This window comes from Caretta caretta, chromosome 3 (assembly GCF_965140235.1).
Source record: "Caretta caretta isolate rCarCar2 chromosome 3, rCarCar1.hap1, whole genome shotgun sequence".
Lineage (NCBI taxonomy): Eukaryota > Metazoa > Chordata > Testudines > Cheloniidae > Caretta > Caretta caretta.
In genome coordinates, this window is record NC_134208.1 from 64,842,406 (window position 1) to 64,863,328 (window position 20,923).

The 20,923-nt window shown below is 42.9% G+C and overlaps 1 protein-coding gene and 1 long non-coding RNA gene across 3 annotated transcripts in view; one reads left to right on the top strand and one right to left on the bottom strand.

Annotated features, from left to right (window-relative positions):
• Positions 1-20,923, bottom strand: part of LOC142071527 (uncharacterized) — a 122,914-nt gene that overhangs the window by 32,490 nt on the left and 69,501 nt on the right. The gene's annotated exons all lie outside the window — the stretch shown is intronic.
• On the top strand, positions 1,298-5,845 carry TPBG (trophoblast glycoprotein). Its single transcript, XM_075126546.1, has 2 exons — positions 1,298-1,551; positions 1,714-5,845. The coding sequence occupies exon 2, from the start codon at positions 1,951-1,953 to the stop codon at positions 3,115-3,117; it is 1,167 nt and encodes a 388-aa protein (XP_074982647.1). The 5' UTR covers positions 1,298-1,551; positions 1,714-1,950; the 3' UTR covers positions 3,118-5,845.

Here is a 20,923-nt window from a genome sequence, read left to right on the forward strand (position 1 = left end):
ATGGTGGGATGGAATTTGTTGAAATCATGGTGGAATTCCTCAAGGGCTTCATTTTCATGGGTCCAGATGATGAAGATGTCATCCATGTAGCGCAAGTAGAGTAGGGGCATTAGGGGACAAGAGCTGAGGAAGCATTGTTCTAAGTCAACCATAAAAAGCTTGGCATACTGTGGGGTCATCCGGGTACCCATAGCACTGCCGCTGATTTGAAGGTATACATTGTCCCCAAATGTGAAATAGTTACAGGTGAGGTTGTGCTCTGATCAGTTTCACATCTAAGAGAGAACACTGGCAACTCCTTGGTAACTAGGCTGGCTGCTCTTGTCCCTCTTTGAACACCTTGATGAAGCCTCCAACAATGCCACCTGTTATCCCACCGAGAGACAAGGTGAGCGAAGTACTATCTTACATCGGTCCAATAAATGATAGTACCTCACTCACCTTGTCTCTCTAATAGCCTGGAACCAACAGGCAACAACCAGATCCCTTAGCTGAGTCACATACAACCCTAGTACTAGTCTTTGTTGCAACAGCCCTTCTTTCAGAGTAACAGCCGTGTTAGTCTGTATTCGCAAAAAGAAAAGGAGTACTTGTGGCACCTTGGAGACTAACCAATTTATTTGAGCATGAGCTTTCCTGAGCTACAGCTCACTTGGTTCTCCAGCCCTCCTCTCACATTGGGGGGGCAGGGAGGATAGTTTATTTTTTCCCTACACTCCGCTGTCAACCAGACCCCGCTGTCAGCCCGCCTCGACCATCTTGAAACCAAAACCTCACTTACACACCCTTCATCGGACTAGAAGCTTTAGTAGGGGGACGTTTGATCTTCAGGAGGAGCGTGAGAGCAGGGCCGGGGAGGTTCGCTTGTCTTCACCATCAGTCACAATTCTGTCTACTAGGGCTGCCCTGCTCCGCCTGCTCTGCAGCGATCCAGTCAGTTCCTCCCTGGCCGGACGGGGGAGCGCCCCACGTGGCTCCGCTCAGCTCCAAGGTAAACGTGGGGAAGCAGCACCAAGCTGGGGAAGCGAGGACCTCCCTCGGGGGCTCCATGGCGCCGGGCTGCCAGGGGATATTCCCGGAACGCGGAGCCGGTGTTCGCAGGGGCATGTCCCAGCCCCTCCCCTAGTCGCGGTCGGTGTGTGACGGCAGCGGGGCTGGGCGAGGCTCTGCGCGGGGGCGGGACCGGTGGGAAAGTGGTGGCCGCCGAGGCGGGGGAGCCCGGCCACTTCCTCGCCCTCGGTTGCTGCGGAGTTTGCACGGGGCTCGCTCGGCGCCCAGCCGGGAGGTGAGGCTGGAGGCGGCGGCAGCGCCGCGCCTCGGCACAACTTCGCGGGTGGAGTCGGGTCTCTCTTGCGGCGGCTTTGTCCGGGGGGTGAGGGGGTATCGCAGCCGCCTCTGGACTGGGGCAGCCCGGAGGAGCCGCGCGATGGGCCGGGCGGGCGCTGGTCCCGATGGGGATTCTGGTTTACCCCGGCGCGGGGAGCTTCCCTGGGAGAGGACAGCGGAGCCGGGGGTCTCCAGCCCGGTGCTGGGGAAGCCGGGCTGTGCCGGGTAAGGAACGACCCCGGAGGGCTGCCCTGCCCTGCGCGGGGTGGGGGACACGAGTGAGGCTGGGGCGCGGGGGGAGTCTCCTTTTCTTGCCTTCGCGGCGGAGGGGCGCTCCGCAGGTCCGGCGAAGTGCTGCCGCTTTATCCGTCTCTTTGCTCCTTGCAGGTCTCGCTGGGGGTGAGGGGACGCCCCTCCCCCCCGCTCCGCGCCGAAGAAGGGGAGCGAGTGGCTACCTGCGAGGCGCCCCGGGCCCCGCGGCTGACGGGAGGGCGCTGCCTTGCTCCCCTCCTGCACCCCCGGGGGCAGCGGAACGGACCCCGAGCGGAGAGTTTCTGTCCAGGCTCCCACGGCGGGCAGCAGCGGCCGGATCCCGGCGCGGGCGAGCCGGAGAGGGGCGCGAGGATGGCGGGGCGCGCTCGGCGGGGCGCTGCGGCCCCTGCCCCGGGCGCGGAGAGGCGGGCGGCGCTGGGGCTGCTGCTGCAGGTGCTGCTGGGCTGGGGCTCGGCTCAGCAGCCCGGCTCCTGCCCCGCGCCCTGCGAGTGCTCCGAGGCGGCCCGGACGGTGAAGTGCGTGAACAGGAACCTGACGGCGGTGCCCCGGGACCTGCCGCCCTACGCGCGGCTCCTCTTCCTCACGGGCAACCGGCTCGCCAGCCTCCCGCCCGGCGCCTTCCTTTCGCCCCCCCTGCCGCAGCTCAGCCTCCTCAACCTGAGCGGCAGCCACCTGCAGCAGGTGGAGGCGGGCGCCTTCGCCAGCCTGCCCAGCCTAAGGCAGCTGGACCTGAGCGGCAACGCCCTGGCCAAGCTGAGTCCCGAGGCCTTCGGCAACGCCAGCAGCCCCCTGGAGGAGCTGAACCTCAGCAACTCCCTCCACAGCCAGAGCGTGGTGCCCGCCCTGGCCGAGCTGCTGGGCTGGGGGGTGCTGGGTAACTTGAGCCGCCTGGAGCTGGCGGACAACAGGCTGATCGCCCTGCCTGCGGGCATGTTCTCCTGCCTGCCCAGCCTGCAGCACCTGGACCTGCGGAACAACTCCCTGATGAGCTTGCAGGCCGTGGCCTTCCTTAGCCTGGCCCAGCTTCAGAGCCTTGACCTCAGCCACAACTCCCTGAAGTGCCTGAGGAACGCCACCATCTCCCAGCTCCACAGCCTGCCCGCGCTCCACCGGATCAGCCTGGGCCACAACACCTGGGTCTGCGACTGCTGCCTCCAGCACTTTGTGAGCTGGCTCAGGGAGAGCGACCAGGTGGAAGGGAAAGAGGCCTTGAAGTGCTCTTATCCTGACAAGATGCGGGACAAACCCCTGGTGAAGACCAACAGCTCAGACCTGGACTGTTCTGTGCCTGTAGACATCCAGTCCCAATTGCAAACGTCCTATGTCTTCTTAGGGATAGTGCTGGCTCTCATTGGAGCCATTTTTCTCCTGGTTTTGTATCTGAACCGAAAAGGAATCAAAAAGTGGATGTACAATATCAGAGATGCATGTAGGGATCACATGGAGGGATATCACTACAGATACGAGATGAACGCAGACCCCAGGTTAACAAACCTCAGCTCTAGTTCTGATGTATGAAGATACATTATGGAAGCAGGGCAAGGCACAGTAGCTATGCACGGCTGCTACTCTGAAACCTGTCATTATGCATGAAATGTAGACTTAAGCTTTACCCCCATGCTCACTTCCCCTCTCCCAGAGAAACAACAGATTTATTTGTGCCATGTGGGGAATATGCCTCCATGTAATGTAAAGATAATGACTATTTTTTGTTACCCTGAAACATTGAGCAATTTTGCATGGTGTTGGGCTGTACATAAGAAACATGCTGCTATTCCCTCCCTTCCCTGCACCTGTTTTTCTTTGGAACTTGCTCTCAATAGTTATTTGAAACATTTTTCAAGATCTAAAATGAAAAAAGATCCTCTTTGATGTTCCCAAACCGCAAGAGCATATAAAATTTACCAATAGAGATATGATCTAACAAAAGCTGCCTCAATTTTTTTGGGAAAGAAGCTTTATTCATTAATTACAGTTTTGTTCTTAGGTATCCTGAGAAGAAATACCTGCAGATTTAAAAAGCTCCTAACAACTCTGTGCAAAGAAGCAACTAAAATAGTGAGCATGCACAAATACTTTGTAGTTTTACATGTTAGGGGAAACTTACAACCTCAATAAGCCTCTTACTCTTTTGTAAAGTTCTTTTTGATGGCAGTTTAAGTGAAAATAGGATGCTTTTTTAATATAAACTGCATATAAACTCAGTTTGAACTGTTAAATAATTCAATAAATGTTCTTACAAAGAATTACTGTTGTGCTGAAATTTGTTGTTTAATGATAAAACTCTGAAATAAATGCTTGGAAGTAGTCGTACCATATTAATTCACGGAAAACATTCTGTTTTTTATAGAACAGGGTCCAGTTTAGAGTCTGGTTATAAGTATTCACATGGCAACTTGTGAAACACCATATAAGAATATATAGATTCCACAGGGAAAACAGATTTCCTTTAATAAAAAAACTTAGCAAACAAAAGAACAGAGGCGAACGCTAGGTTCTCCCTTATCACTAAAATACTGCAAGATTATAAACAAAAATTACATGAAAGTGTACACCTCAATTAAAAATCAAGTGTGATGATTTATGCTTAAAGCTTCAGAAAAATCACATCTAAACTATTGCTTTTAATTATAAAGTAGATTTTCCATAGTAAATTAAATGTTGACAAATCCTGAAGGCAGAATTTGGCACATGAAACTTAATGTTTATTATTTGAAACTTGCAATCCTTGGGCAATACTGCAGTAATCTACACTGTGCATCATGTTTTGAGATCTGACCTAATTTTACAGCTTCTTAAAACTACTAACAGGTGATCTTTAATAATAATTCTATACATGTTTGTGCTTGACATTTGCCTATGAATGACCCTTCGATTAAATATTTATGCAAAATATGTAAGGAAGGACTTTATCATATTGCCTATTATTTAATTTTGATGGCACATATCAAAAGGGTAGCAACAGATAACCTAAGGAGATTTCTTTTGTAAACAGATTCTAAATGAAAGGGGACAGATTCACTTTGAACTTTTAAGACTTAATTTAATATTTCTGCTTTTTGGCTGAGCATGTCAATTATTTTATCCGACATTCTTAAACAATACTTAGTATAATGTAATATAAAGTTGGTCTGGTATATAGAGTATTTTTGCTTTTAATGAAAATTTTAGTAGCAATATGCCTTTCATAAGCATTTTTATGTACATAAAGAAGCTCTTAAACTAAGATATTGTGTAAAAATATATAAACTTAGTTTGACAGTTGTCACTGTTTAAATGCAATTGATTTTTATCCCTGCAGCTTGTGGTATTCTCAAACTAACTAATTTGTTTTAAGACTAACTTCTATAGCTTGAAATCAGCAACATTCACGAATGCTGATATTTGTTTTAAATGTACAGTATACACAATTTTGAGAATAAGGCAAAGGGAAGAACACACAATTTTGATAAATGTATTTTAAAACTAATGACCTATGATAGCTTCTCCTACTCTAATGATGAAGGATCACAGCAAACTAGATTCAGTTTACAGATTAAAAAAACCAAAAACTCCAATGCCTTTCCAAAAGTCAGTTACAAGTATTATAATAGTGCGATTAGTGTCTGAATAACTTACTGTGCAACTAACAAAAAATTCTTTAAAACTCATGGTTACTTAGTAAATGCAAAATAGTTTGTGTTACAAGATAGTATTTGTTAGTTACGTGACAAGCTATATTGTACTGGTTATTTGAGAGACTGTCCTCTTCCATATGTTTGTATAGTGCCTAGAACAATGGGGCCTCAATATCATTGGCCTGTAGGTACTACAGCTATATATAACGTTTAATAATAATTTGAAATATATACCAGCCAAGCAGTTTCCTGGAGGCGTGTACAATAAAATATCAGTATCATACATGGCTTATTAAGGATAGCTAATTGACTATCTTAGTCACATAATCTGTAACTAAAAAATTCAGCAAGTCAGTGTTTGAGTAGTGGAAAAGTGTCTCAATTGTACCAACATATATTAGACTCAATGATTATCAGCATTTTTGTATGATAAAGTCACTGTAGTAGAATTGTTGAGAAAATTGGTGACACCTGCTTTAAAAAAGGTTCTTCCATTTACTTTCAAGTAGATTGATTAGTGTATGACCATTAGACTGACACTGTTGTGTTGTTTTGATACACACCTAAAATGTTTGACCAATAATAAATGCTTTGGTATTTTTGTACTTTAAAATCTCTTTTTTATAAAATTTGTGGTTGGTGCTTGTCTTCCTTTCCTATAAGAAATAGTTACAGTACACAGAAGACAAGAATAAGAGTTATAAAAGTGCTTCTGAATTTTTAAACGTGTACGTTGCAAATGCTTTGGGATTGCAGGGTTTTCTAAAGCTTACTCTTTCCCACTGCTTATCCTGCTTTGACTCCTTAAATTTCACCTAATTACTCCTTCCAAAGCAGTTTAATTGGTGGGAGGGCTATTTTATTCCTTCAGACTTTAATAAAAAATACGCAGTATTAAATGTGTTCAACTTGTTTTTTATATAAGCAACAGCTGAAAGTTCCAAATGGGCTGGTTGTCATTGAGGTTTCATAGGAAAGAGCATATGGCCTAAAGCAGGGGGTAAGCTTCAACAAGGATGAGTAGCCAAGAATCAAAAAGGCTAAATAGTATTCGATTAAAGGGTCTATCGCTGTCATAAAAGTAATCTAATTATAACAAGTTTAATCTTCTTTAAGAGGGGGAAGCAAAGTGAAGCTGGGAGTTAGAAGAATTTTAGTATGCTTCTCATAAATAAGAAGTGTAGTTTGGATAAGTTGTCATTGTCCATTCAGGGATAGAAAATTCCCCAAATCTTCCTAGGCCCAGTCAGCTGTTAGGTAGCTAAACATTTCATATGTTCAGCAAAACAGCGCATGACTGCTAGATTAAAAACTCCAAAAGTAATCAGAATTTTTAAACACCTGTTTTTAAATCTTTTCTTGTTGGGTAGTTTAACTTTTAAGCACGGCTAATAATGCCCTCCTAACAGATAGGTGAAGCCATCAGTCCAAACCAAAATACAGTACTGGCGAAAGCTGCCATTGAAGTTCTACATACACATAGTAGTAACATTCTCAGTGCAACAAAACTTCCAGCTAAAGCTCTAATTTTATAACTAACAGGTGTTTTCAATGAGGATTCATTATAGATCCATACTGTGAGTAAGTACACGGTTTCTCTTTTCTCATTCCCCAGAAATCCATTTGTAGGTGTATATATAATGAAAGGTTCCACAAACAGAAAATCAGTCTGAGTACAACTGCATTTTGAGATTCTCCGTTGTCATTTGCTCATAAGTTTTGATACTAAAAGGGCCCTGGTCAAAACTGACAGGACGAAAACTTGACACACGCTTTTTTTTTTTTTATCTCTGCAGCAGCTGAGTGTTCATGAGCAACCGTATAATAACTCTGAACATGTGATGAAGGAAAATAACATTTGGTAAGAAAACATTTAAATTCTAAGCTTCCAAATTAATTTTGTATACTGTGATGGTTGGGAGGGTTAAAAAGGCATTTTTAAAAGAGACCTTGATGATATCCGTTTTAAATTTGTCAGCAATGATAATCCCAACACAGCTGATAGATACAATTATTGATCGCTGTCAGTGTTCTTACACTGTCGGAGACCCATGGGCTTTCTTATTGTGGACTGTCTTTATGGGTCTACACACATCTTATTTCTAACGATCTGCGGCAGCGTGGTTTTTATGTAAAGCAAGTAGAGCTAGGTTCTTATAACATTCTTAATTCAGGTTTTTCACCTGTGACTTTTTGGTGTGGCAAAATGAAATTTAGATGTATATAGCAGCAAACGTATATGATACTTTACAAACAGATTTACATGTTTTCTGCCCAAATGGGCTTTCAGTGCTCTTTTAAGTGCAAGTTCTTTTAAATTAGCAAATCAACAAACTTGCAATCTTTAAGACTGCTGAAAATTATGTTCTAGGCCTACTACAGTTCCTATTAAATCAATGGAGACTCCCTTTGAATTCAGTTAAATTTGGACATCGATATAAATCGAAATAAAAATGGGGAACGATTAAGATAAAGGTTATTTTAATAGATGTATTTATATTGTAACTCTTTAAAAATAGTAATTTACATTTTTTCCCAAAGCATTCATTGGACAGCATTTTCCTCTTTTGCAGAGCTCAGTTTTATGGCATGTTAGTGAAATGTGTCTCAAGTTTGAGTTCTCTGAAATTATGCATGAGAAAACATCTAACATCTGAACAAACTAGTCATGATATTTTAATAGTGTGGTGAAAGATTTAGAAAGTTAAAGTCTGATTATTCTAGAAGTCTTATGCATGGAAGAGACTTGTAAAATTTTTAGATTCAGGGCATGTGCAAATTGAAGCTATGTTTTATAATTAAGAATGATTGTTGAACAAAGACATGTTGGTTTTGCTGTCAGATTATTTATAAATGTTGTGTGCTCTCTCTAGATTTATCTACTTTAAATTTTATAGGCAATGCTGGATGGTGGTTTTAAATAAAAATTTAATTTTTCTTTATAGTAGAGATTATGGATGTGGTACCAATTTTCATTAACTAGTACTGATAAGCCATTTATGTGCAAACTGCATGACTTTTTTTTAAGCAAGTAAATTTGACAAGTGATTTAAGGGATTGTGGCCTAATTATTCTTGTGGTTTTGAAATGTAATGTAATAGCTTTCTGCTTTAAGATTAATATGTGCAGTAGTTTCCAAGTTACATATTGATTTTAACACTATTAATGATGGATTTTCAGGTTTTTAATGGTTAGATAAAAAAATCTGTATTACGGTCTGCAAATACATATATTTAAATATAATGAAATATAAAGAAATTATGGTGACAGTGTCAATTCTCTTACTATGGGGAAATTATTAAAGAAATTCCCAAGAGTTCTGCCTACACAGAGGTTGCAGGCTCAATCACTTAAAACAACAACCAAAAAACACCTTCTCCCTTGGGAATAAATCTCATTTTAAAAATCCCTATTTTCTGGGAACATTTTAGATTGTGACAAAGTGGAAATAAAAGTGAAGGTTGCTGTTTCATCTTCTGAGACATTGATATTGCAGAGGATTGAGGTCATTACAGTACTGTTGTGTTCTTTGTTAAAATGCATTGGCACAAGAATAAACCAGAATGAATGGTCAGTCTTAGAGCTAACTTCCTTTCTTTGTTTTGTTGCATTCTTAGTGTTAACTCAGCACAAAAAGATGTTCAAATGTAAACATATTAGGGTTGTCTACATATTGGAGTTTTACAGTCTAAAAACATTCAAACAGTTGTGTATGTTGAACTTTATGTACTAGAGAAGTCCCATTGAAGCTAATAGGTTTGTTCATGAGTTAAATATAGGGAGATACTTTTGCTTTTAAGCATCTAAACAAAAATGCATTGTTGACACCATTAAAAGTAAAATATTAACTGTCAAAAGAGTTTGTGGGATCCATTATATTGGTTAATCAACGGAGAGAGAGAGTTATTTACCCCTAGGGATATTCTGTGCCACTGCGCATTTGCAGAATTTATGTCCCCGGCCGATTTCTTTATTTCCCTGCAGAAAAATGGCTTTGATGGGAAAGCAAAGGGAAGCCACAAGAGCGGTCATGAGACCTTCCCCAGCAGTATGTTTCGGGTGCCCAGGGCAGCTGACGGAGGTAAATCACTGTGCGGTAGGGAGTGGGACTAGGGAAGATCTGGCTGGTGGCTCCTACTCTGCACTGGGTTCAGCTGCTAGTCCCGGTTGGGCTGGGGAGACAGGACTTCCTCTCCCATGCATGGCATCTGGGGCCATGTCAGACCCACCCCAAATTTCTCCCCCTGGCTGTAGGAAGCTCTACAAACTCTTCCCCCGCGCTTCCTGCACCCATTGCTCCTCAGGTGGAGGGATCTCTGTGCAGGGAGCTGCTTCCCATGCATCCAGACTCCCTCATACCCAGACCCTCCTACCAAGCCTCACCACCCCAACCAGTTGCACCTGGATCCCCACCCCACTGAGGCCCACTCCCCCAGCATCTAGATCCACCCACTGAGCCTCCCACACCACCCTTCTGAGTTCTGTTCCCCTCCCCACCCAGAACCTCCCCTGCTGAGCCCCAAGTACCTTCACATGGACCCCCCCCCTGCAAAGTCCCATTGCCGTTGCATCCAGAACCCTCCAACAAGCCCCTGTAATCCAGATCCTCGCCTGCTCCTGGATCTTCCACTGAGCTGCCTACACCCAGACTGCCCTGTACAGAACCCTCTCAACCCACACGCAGCCCCTCCATGCTTGGATCCTGTCTTGCTGAGCCTGCCTGTCCACACCTGGTCCACCTGGCAGAGAGGAGCAGGGCCCTGGGGTGTTTCTAGGGCAGGCCTGGTCCTTGTGGTGTGTCAGGGTTGGGCTCAGCCTCACTGCTGAGTCCGTGTCCCAGGGGGAGCTGCACAGTGATCTCCCACCTCTGTGCAGCCAGTGGCCTGTGCTCCTCAATGCCACGCTGGAGCCTCCACATTTATCTGACAAATAAAATTTGCAGAATTTTAAAATATAGTGTAGAACATTTTAATTCTTTGGTACAGAATGCCCTCAGGAATAGTTGTTGAAGTGACAGCCTGTCTCTTCTGCTTAACCACAATGTGACCTTGGGCATATCACTTATGGCCTAGACTTTTCACGAGTGCGGAACACTTCTAACAGGGTGAATTGGCTTTATATCACCAAGTGGAAAACCTCCATTTAAATCAGAGATTTTTAATCAACTTTTTCATTTGTACTTGAGCTATTTTCTAAAGAAAGATGCATTCTCATAGGTTGCTATAACCATTAAATCATGTTGATTTACAATTAAATAGAGCCTTTACATGAGATGTGGTACATCTTTTTGCTACACTATAACTATATTTATTTAAGCAATTATAAAGCTTAATAGTTTCACATTCTTATTAGCTGTGCATTTTTAGTAGGTTAGAAAATTGTGAATGATGTTGCTTATTTACTAGAAAAAAGCATCTTTTTCATGATTTGTGTTAAGCTGCATTAGGATGGTAACTAAATTTAAACACTGCAACATATACAATTTAAATAGATCAAACTTAAATGTTTAGATATATAAACGTCTCATCAAAACATGGTTTACATTCACAATTAAATGATTTATTAAAACAGGGGAATTAACTATAGTGAATTAAATTATTCTTTCAGGTCAGCCTGGGAAAGTTTTCAAATATGGTTAAGTGAAAGTGACTGGCACTTGAGATCCTACTCCCCTAAATCCTGATGAAGATGACACACTCTCTTAAATTACTTAGGCTGACCTATTGAACCATATTTAGAAAGCTTGACCTCAAAACTTAGCTGTTTTTCCCCAGATTCTTTCTTTATGTAGAAAGCAGCCTTTAAATTACATTTTTGATAAATGCTCTTGGATTCAGCATATTTATTTTTATTTGAATTTTTGAAGGTATAATTTAGGCCTAAATACATTGTGTATTAAATTCAAAGATTTTCTTTCAAGAGATTTATATTTTAAATTTTTTTTAAAAAAATCCAGTTAAAAAAATTGGAATTTAAACCCTTACATTCCACCTTCTCTCCCCCCCCCCCCCCCCAATCACTCTCAATGGAAGCAGCTGGTGCTTAAATAACCAATGTTTTAAAAAATGACTAATGATTCTGGGTGCTCAGCTTGACACCTTTAAGGGGCCTGACTTTTGAAAAGTGCTGAAAATCAGGCCTCTGGAAATTGTCTTAAGTTGAGCATCCAAAACTTGAGCAATTCTAATCATAAATTTTGGCCAACATCTCTGAAGATCAAGTTTCAGAGTAACAGCCGTGTTAGTCTGTATTCGCAAAAAGAAAAGAGTACTTGTGGCACCTTAGAGACTAACCAATTTATTTGAGCATGAGCTTTCGTGAGCTACAGCTCACTTCATCGGATGCATACCGTGGAAACTGCAGCAGACATTATATACACACAGAGATCATGAAACAATACCTCCTCCCACCCCACTGTCCTGCTGGTAATAGCTTATCTAAAGTGATCATCAAGTTGGGCCATTTCCAGCACAAATCCAGGTTTTCTCACCCTCCACCCCCCACACACAAACTCACTCTCCTGCTGGTAATAGCCCATCCAAAGTGACAACTCTCTTCACAATGTGCATGATAATCAAGGTGGGCCATTTCCTGCACAAATCCAGGTTCTCTCACCCCCCTCCAGAAACCGCACACACAAACTCACTATCCTGCTGGTAATAGCTCATCCAAAGTGACCACTCTCCCTACAATGTGCATGGTAATCAAGGTGGGCCATGTCCAGCACAAATCCAGGCTCTCTCACCCCACCCCCCCTTTTTTTTTCCCGGGGGGACACACACATACACAGACTCACTCTCCTGCTGGCAATAGCTCATCCAAACTGACCACTCTCCAAGTTTAAATCCAAGTTTAACCAGAACGTCGGGGGGGGGGGGTAGGAAAAAACAAGGGGAAATAGGCTACCTTGCATAATGACTTAGCCACTCCCATGTGCCAGCAATGCCCCTCTGCCATTTACATTGGTCAAACTGGACAGTCTCTATGTAAAAGAATAAATGGACACAAATCAGATGTCAAGAATTATAACATTCATAAACCAGTCGGAGAACACTTCAATCTCTCTGGTCACGCAATCACAGACATGAAGGTCGCTATCTTAAAACAAAAAAACTTCAAATCCAGACTCCAGTGAGAAACTGCTGAATTGGAATTCATTTGCAAATTGATACTATTAATTTAGGCTTAAATAGAGACTGGGAGTGGCTAAGTCATTATGCAAGGTAGCCTATTTCCCCTTGTTTTTTCCTACCCTTGTTTTTCATAGCTCACGAAAGCTCATGCTCAAATAAATTGGTTAGTCTCTAAGGTGCCACAAGTACTCCTTTTCTTTTTTCTGAAGATCAAGTTCATTGTACCTCTGTGCCTCCATGTGAGAGAGCTGGTGAACAGTAGGTACCTCACAGAGATACTGAAAGTTTGTTTGTGTAGTGCTTTTAGATTCTTAGTTCTCTCTACTCCCTTTCTTGTTCCCTCTGCTCACTTAGTACAGCCTGCCTTTGTCCATTCCCAGAATCTTGCTACTTCCATCAAGAGCCTTCTCTGTAACTTCTGGCATATGCAACAGCCTCCTACATCTCTTGCCTCACTCACTCACCATCTATATTTTAAATATTATTTTCTCCCTCTCCTTTCTCTCCATCTTTATGCTATTAAGCGATCAAGGATACAGTTTGTATGAAAGCAGCCACGTACAAAATAAAATTAGTTGCTTTTTAAGCAAATGAATTCACAAGGTTGAATATACCTTCAGACTTCAGTGGGGGTTTTCTATGCAGCATTTCTCTTTCCTGCGTGCACTTTATATTCTCAGTTTCCCAGGATACCATAAAAACTTCTTAGGTAGGAACAGAGGGACTCTGATCCAAAGCTCTGATAGTGTAAGAGAGTGTATTTTGGTCTGAAAGAGCAATCTGGGAAACATAGGTTTCCTTCCCCCAGCAGAGCTGGTACCCAGAATTCTCACTATGACTGCAGAAGTGGTATTCAAATTTACCTAAAGATCAGACTTGGTTAAATGCCTCAATTAAATGAATCAAGTGTGAAGAAGTACTGTGTCTCAAGTGAACAAGGAAGAGGGTCAAACAGAGCATGTGGAGAGTGGGAGTTTTAATATAGGACTACCAGGAAATCACACTGGTTCTCCAAAGTCAATCTAATCTTTGTACTATTAAGAAGAGCAGGAATTTGTCTATTGATAAATGGAACACTATGTAAAGATTACAGTGTCTGTAGTATATATAATTTATTACCTACTGAGAAAAGGAAAGATGGGATTTTGCAAACTAGAGCCCAGAGGATAACATAACTACTGAAAAATACACCAGGCAAAGACGACCAGTAAGGTACCAGAACACATGTAGAAAGCATTGGGATAAAAAGGGATTGCTATTGAATGATATTGAAATACTTTTTTATTTAACTGCAAGGAGTGAAGAGGTCTGTTTTTTTTTTTGTTTGTTTTTTTTTGCACTTTGCTTTTAAGTAAAATGGCTACTTAATAGTTTGTGGTCGTCACTTCTAGAGTGTTCTGATTTTTTCATTTCCCTAACTCCTTCCACATCTACAGAACCAATACACTTGAACTATCTGCAGAGCACTTGTACTCATCTGGGGGCATGTCCTATTATTTTGTTAGTGTTACTTTTGTGTGAGTGCATTCATATTTGTATACGCCAAGAAAATAACTTTAGAGGATAAAGTTTAATGTTAACTGTGAGGTAAACTAGCTTACATAAGCCTGATTTCATAATGTATCTGTAAATATAACTGTTACATCACTGCTCTAAATTAGAATTTAGAAGGAACATGTGTCTTTCAGGAAGCTTGAATGTAAATTCTGCAGGGTTTCTAGTTTAGTCCAGCAAATGACAGAAATTTACTGCAAACATAGGCTCTGCATAATAGTTATGCAGACTAGGCCTTTTCCACAAAGTGGTACAAGATACTTTTACAGCGTAGGTTTCCAGGGAGACAGTCACAATCCAGTAGGGGTTACTGTTGTCCTGAATAAAGCTCTTCAGAGCTTTGTAGTTTGTCATTTTTATGAACACAAATACCTATATATCTAACACAACAGAATTTGATGAATGAGATGAAGTAGCATGAACTGACTTGACCTATTAAAAAAAAACAACAAACGTGTAGGAGACCAGTTAGACTAGATGATATCAGTACCTCTAACGAGCCAGAATCGTTGTCTTAACTTCAAATACAAACCCAGGTCTTATCTGAGTATTAATCATTTCAAAAGATTTATACGAAATGTCCTAAAATTTAGCACTTATTCCCTTAGTATATTTGTGTAGCAGCCTCTACGCTGCAGCATAACTAGGGCAAAATAGGTACCTTATGTATTTTGTAGAAGTGCCCAGAGGCTGATCTCTTCACTTCCACGTTTATTTCTCAGAAACCATTGAACAAAAGGATGGAGTAGTGTAACTTCAGTTAAACAATAAAATCTAGTGTACTTCCTACAGAAAATCACAGTAGTAACTAGAGACATTCGTGGTGAGATTTTTAAAAAATTGTGACCATGCAAATATATTTCCTCAGTTTCCTTATAATTGTAGATCCCACAATAGACTGAGACAACTCTGCTTACAGAGCAGTCACCCTTACAGAGCAAAAGTGAAGAGCAAGAAGGTAAATGTCTTTAATATAATTTTATAACAGGTCAGTAAGGTAAGAAAAGGAATAGGACTGAAGGTCTCTAGGCAGTTGCAGTTCTTTCTGCCATCACTGTAAAATAAAATGGAAAGGTTGAAGGTTTACACACTGGACTAGGGTGCAGTTTCTTATAGAAATTTCTATTTACTGACGTTCATTCTCCTATGCTTCATTTTGCTTGAACCGCAGCTAATTCACCAGAACATACAAATACCACAGTACTGTACCCATTCCATTCCATACAGATTCTTATACCATGCTTACGTATAGGAATGCACATGAACTGTTCATGTGTGGAAGTACAGTGAATCCCTTTGGAAAGTTTACTATCACTGCTATAAAAACTATTACACAAGATAAAAATGGATGAATATTGCACCAGTCTGGAATTCGTATGTTATGCAATAGTAGTTAATCTCTATTGTGTTACTGAGGGTTTGAAAGGGTGGGTGGGTACATAGCTGGAAAAAGAAGGGTGCTCAGTCAAAAAAGAGCATTTCACGGATGTGTCAGGGGAAAGTTCCAAGAATGCCGCTTGGACTACCACTGAACTGCCAAGGAATGCATGTAAGCATCCTCCATAAACTAACTTACACCTGCCACACCAATAGTACAAACAAAGCTCCTCCCACAACCTCCAGGATAAGTCTGCACTGTGAAAAAAGACCTGGGGCTGGCTTGGGTCAGCTGACCTGGGCTCAAAGGGATATCAAATTGCAGTGCAAAGGCTTGGGCTGGAGCCTGGGCTCAGAGACCTCCACAAGGTGGGAGAGTCTATGAGCCTGGGCTCATATCTACACTGCAATTTTTAGCCCCAATGCCCAAGCTAGCTGATCCTGGCTCTGAGACGTCGTGGTGTGGGTTTTTTATTCCAGTGTAGATATACCCTAAAAGACCTGCAGCATAGCCACAACTGGCCTGGGTCAGCTGACTCAGGCTCCAGGGCTATAAAATTGCAGTGTAGCCGTTTGGGCTGAAGCCTGGGCTCTGAGTCCCCAGGAGTGGGAGGAGGCTTTCAGAGCCCAAGTCCCGACCTGGTCCCAAATCTCTACACTGCAATTTTTAGCCCCAGAGTTGGAGCCCAAGTTAGCTGACTTGGGCTCTGGGACTCTGTGCCAGGGATTATTTTATTGGAGTGTAGACATCCCCATAGTGCTGAGAGAGTCTGCTCTCTGACCAAACAGTATTTCAACACTGAAAATGCTGTAATTAGTATTTATACCCTACACCTCCATGATAAATTTAGCCCACTCTGGGGATGTGCTGCTTTTGTTTTTGTGCTGTGTTTTCCATTAGTATCCATGATGGGCCACATACTGCATTTTCTGTACACACAGAACTCTCTACTTTTGAATCCATCACAGTTAGCCTGCATGTCATCCCAGCAGGAGTGGAGGTCCTCTCTCACCCTGCAGAAAAGGCTGCCCTTACCTGGGATAAGGACATAGCGGCGATAATGGGTCAGTCCAAAGGTCCATCTAACCCAGTGTCCTGTCTTCTGACAGTGGCCAATGCCAGATGCCCCAGAGGGAATGAACAGAACAGGTAATCATCAAGTGACCCACCCCCGTCACCCATTCCCAGCTTCTGGCAAACAGAGGCTAGGGATGCCAACCCTGCCCTTCCTAGTTAGTAGCCAGTGATGGACCTATCCTCCATAAACTTGTCTAGTTCTTTTTTGAATGCTGTTATAGTCTTGGCCTTCACATCATCTTCCAACAAGGAGTTCCAGAGGTTGACTGCATGCCACTTGAAAAAATACTTTCGTTTGTTTGCTTTAAACCTGCTGCCTATTAATTTCATTTAGTGACCCCTACTTCTTCTGTTATGAGAAGGAGTAAATAACACTTCATCTACTTTCTCCAGACCAGTCATGATTTTATATACCTCAATCACCTCCCGCCTCCCCTGTTGTCTCTTTTCCAAGCTGAAAAGTCCCAGTCTCCTTAATCGCTCCTTATATGGAAGCTGTTCCATATCCCCAATCATTCTTATTACCTCTCTGAACTCTCCCCAATTCCAAATATCTTTTTTGAGATGGGACAACCACTTCTGTACACAGTATTTGAGATGTGGGCGTACCATGGATTTATATAAAGGTAATAAGATATTTTCTGTTTTATTATCTATCCCTTTCTTAATGATTCCCAACAGATCCCTATGGAGGCATATGTACCCAGAAGTTCTTTGCTGTTGCCCTGACTCTGTCCCCATCCCACCTCTTTGATAGTATGGTTTTACTACAGCTGGACTGACAGGGTCTTCTCCTGACTGTAGCCCCCAGAAGAGGGCTCAATGGGGAAGATGACTCAGCCCCAAGGTATATTGAATTTTTCTTAGGTAAGCTCTTGAGGGCCAGAGAGCAAATGAGTTGCACCTTTTTTCCCCCCTCAGACTCGCAGAACATGGAAGCTGGATACTTGGCATATTTGAACCCCTTTTCCACATAGTAGCATCCTTTCACACTGTGCAGATTTTAGGATGATGATCTGAGCCTTTCGTTGCACTTTTAGAGCATGAAGGATGCGGGTTTGGGTTTCAGATATGTAGGTAACATACATTAACCTACATTAACCACATTTGCTGCCTTCTAGATGAGAGGCTAATAACCCTTTGTTCTTTATAAGCTCATTTCACAGTAGGGTTGCCAGCTGTCTAATTGCACAAACCCAAACACCTGTGCGCCACCCCCTGCCCCATGCCTTCCCTGAGGCCATGCCCCAGCTCCACCCCTGCTTGCTCTCTCCCCCTCCCTCTGTCGCTTGCTCTACTCCACTTCACTCACTCTCACTTAGCTGGGGCAGGGGCGTGAGGTGTGGGATCTGGGTTGGGGGTGTGGCCGAGGGGTTCAGAGTGTGGGAAGGGGCTCCGAGCTGAGCTTGTGGCAGGGGGTTGGGTGCAGGAGGGGGTGCAGGATGCAGGCTCTGGGGGGGAGTTTGTGGGAGGGGGCTTAGGGCTGGGGCAGGGGGTTGGGGTACGGGCTCCGGCTGGGAGATACTTACCTCAGACGGCTCCCGGAAACAACCAGCATGTCTGGCTCCTAGGCTCAGAGGCAGCCAGGCGGCTCTATGTGCTGCCCCCGCTTGCGGGCGCTGCCCCCGCAACACTCACTGGCTGCGGTTTCTGGCCAATTGGAGCTGTGGAGGCAGTGCTTGGGACGGGGCAGTGCGCAGAGACCCCCTGAGCCTAGGAGCCAGAGGGATGTGCCAGTCGCTGCCAGGATGCTTAGAGCACCTGCCTTAGCCCCACTGCACTGCCAACTGGACTTTTAGTGGCCTATTAAAATCTCCTGGATTGGTTTCAGTAGCCACTATGAGATCGATTCCGGGAGACTTCAGCCAATCTGGGAGGTTGGCAACCCTATTTCACAGTGTAAATGCACAGCACAAAAACATCCATATATTAGGAGAGAAGACAGAGAAATTCATTTGAATCCTTTTTTACAGATTTTATTTCCACATTGCTAGACTCTATTGTATTTAGAAATTAGTGCTTGAGATTTCTCTCACCCAGACTTTTAAGAGAAATGTTTAACAGCCAGATTTTTTCCCTTTATTAAAAATTACTCACTCTTTAGTATGTCCAATTTTAGATAAAAAATGAGGCAATTATTTTAGTGTTAAGTATTAATTGCAGTAATGTTAATCATGCTGAACTAATTTTATAGCAGGAAGGATACCCCAGGACAACTGGGAAATTTTTGGCGTCTAGCAAGTTTTGCAGGTCACTTTAAAATTCATAACTTGTAAGACAATGAGATGGAGGCCACTCCTGGGTTGATAGTTTTAACCAAAACACTCCTGTCTCCACTTTCTTTTTATTAAAAAGAAAAGGAGTACTTGTGGCACCTTAGAGGCTAACAAATTTGTTGTTTAGTCTCTAAGGTGCCACAAGTACTCCTTTTCTTTTTGCGAATACAGACTAACACGGCTGCTACTCTGAAACCTCTTTTTATTGTATTTCCAGCAATGAGATGCTGCCAATATTTTGACAAAGGAATGCCGCAAAACACATTTCCTCCCGTAGCCTGTCACAAAACCTGTGTAGCTGTGTGTATGCTTTCAGAGTATAGGAATGAGGGACAGGGGAAGATTGTTTCAGTGAGAAAATGCATGACTATCATAACCAAGAAGGGAGAGAATTCAACCCTGCAATAATATAGTAAGTACACATGCTAGAAATGCTTGTACTTTGTGCAATACCATCAATACACTTTGGTGGTTTGGGTACAGCATTCAACTTATTTAATTTGAAAATGTGGAGGGCTAAAACCATGGCCCTGATTCTCCTATTTAGCTGAACAGCACAACACATGCACCCCTCCTGAGGGTGTAAAGGTGGCTTTCCATCACCATTATGCTGGTCCTTGTTTGGCTGTGTGTTGGGCTAGTACCCTGCCATAAGCTAGAGAAGCCTGAAGGCTCCTATAAATTAAGTCAGCTGCCCATGGCCCTAAGGAGCCAGGATGATACTGTGGGAGAATCTCCCCAGTCTTGCAGAAGTAGCGTAATAGTCTTTACCATGCTCCTCCCCTGCATTCCACTGTTTCTGTGACATTGGAAGGCTCCCCACTTGCTCTGGCCTTGTGGCTAGTGTGTGGTGTAAAGCAGGCCCACTGCAGGCAAAATTTGGAGGCCTATGGTATCCTTAGAGAATTGTGAAAGTACTTGACGCTTGTGGGAATTAGGGCATTCCAACAATGAAAACATGAGAATCAGATGTATTTTCTGAGTCCAGGAATAAATCATTCTAGGCAGGGATGGAATTAAAATTGTTCAGAGGGAGCTCTACCAGAAGCAGGGAAATTGCCCCTTTCAACCTGATAGTTTAATTTTAACAAGGGGCTGCTGGGATCCCCCTTCAGCACAAACAGTTTTTTTTTTCTTTTTTATACACGCACCACATACAACAGAGTAGTACAGTGCCAGACTGACACTGAAGGGGAGAAAAATGGTAGTGCACTTCACTAAAGCTCAGATTTCATCCCCAGGATCATCCTGGCTAGCAAATACTAATGCAAAACATTTGTCGACAGAATCACATTCATGAAATATCGACAACAGGATCTTAGATCCAGGTTATGGAAATAATGTTTAAGCAGGAGGAAGATGTTCTAGACATATTGTACAATGATGTTTTCAGAAGCTTGGTCTTCTTACTTAGATTGTAAACTCTTAGGGCAAAGACCAGCTTTGTTCTGTGTTTGTACAGCACCTAGCACAATATAGAGTTCTGGTCTAAGACGAGGCTCCTAAGCCCTATTGCAATATAAATAATAGTAATGGTGCTCTGAAACTTTATTCATGTTTTCTTTACGTTCAAAACTATAATAAAATTGAACACAACAGCTTCTTCCAGGAACAATGAGACTATTCTGCATGAGCGCTTAACATTAGAAAAACTGCACATTCTGGGTCTGAAGTGTGAAGAGTTATAATACAGCTTTTTTTAAAAAAAAAGTGCAAGTGTACTGAAAGAACCTCTGAACATTTAAAAAGAACTACTAAGCACTAAATACTACACATAAGAAAAAAATACTTGATTCAAGACCCAAAACTACTTAAAATAAAATCTGATTTTTTAATATTTCATGTTTCAACATGGGGTTCACCTATCAAAGAATGAGAAGAGCATATTTGGATACAGACTGGCTAACCTAGCAAGGAGGGCTTTAAAACTAGGTTCAATGGGGGCAGGTAACAAAAGCCAACAGATAAGTCAAAAACATGGAGACCTGGGAGAAAGGTCAGAATCGGGGGGTGGGGGGGAGTATGGGCCGTTATAGCAGGGACAAGGGAGAGACAAGAGAATCTGGGGGGGGGAGAATCAAAGATACATCAGTATCTTAGATGTCTGTATACTAATGCGAGAAGTATGGGGAATTAAGTAAGCAGGAAGAACTTGAAATGCTAAAAAATAAACACAACCATGACAGTTGGCATCACAGAGACTTGGTGGGATAATACACACGACTGGAATATTGGCCCATTACTCAATGTGGGGGAGGGAGACAAACAGAAAATGTGGAAATGGCAGAA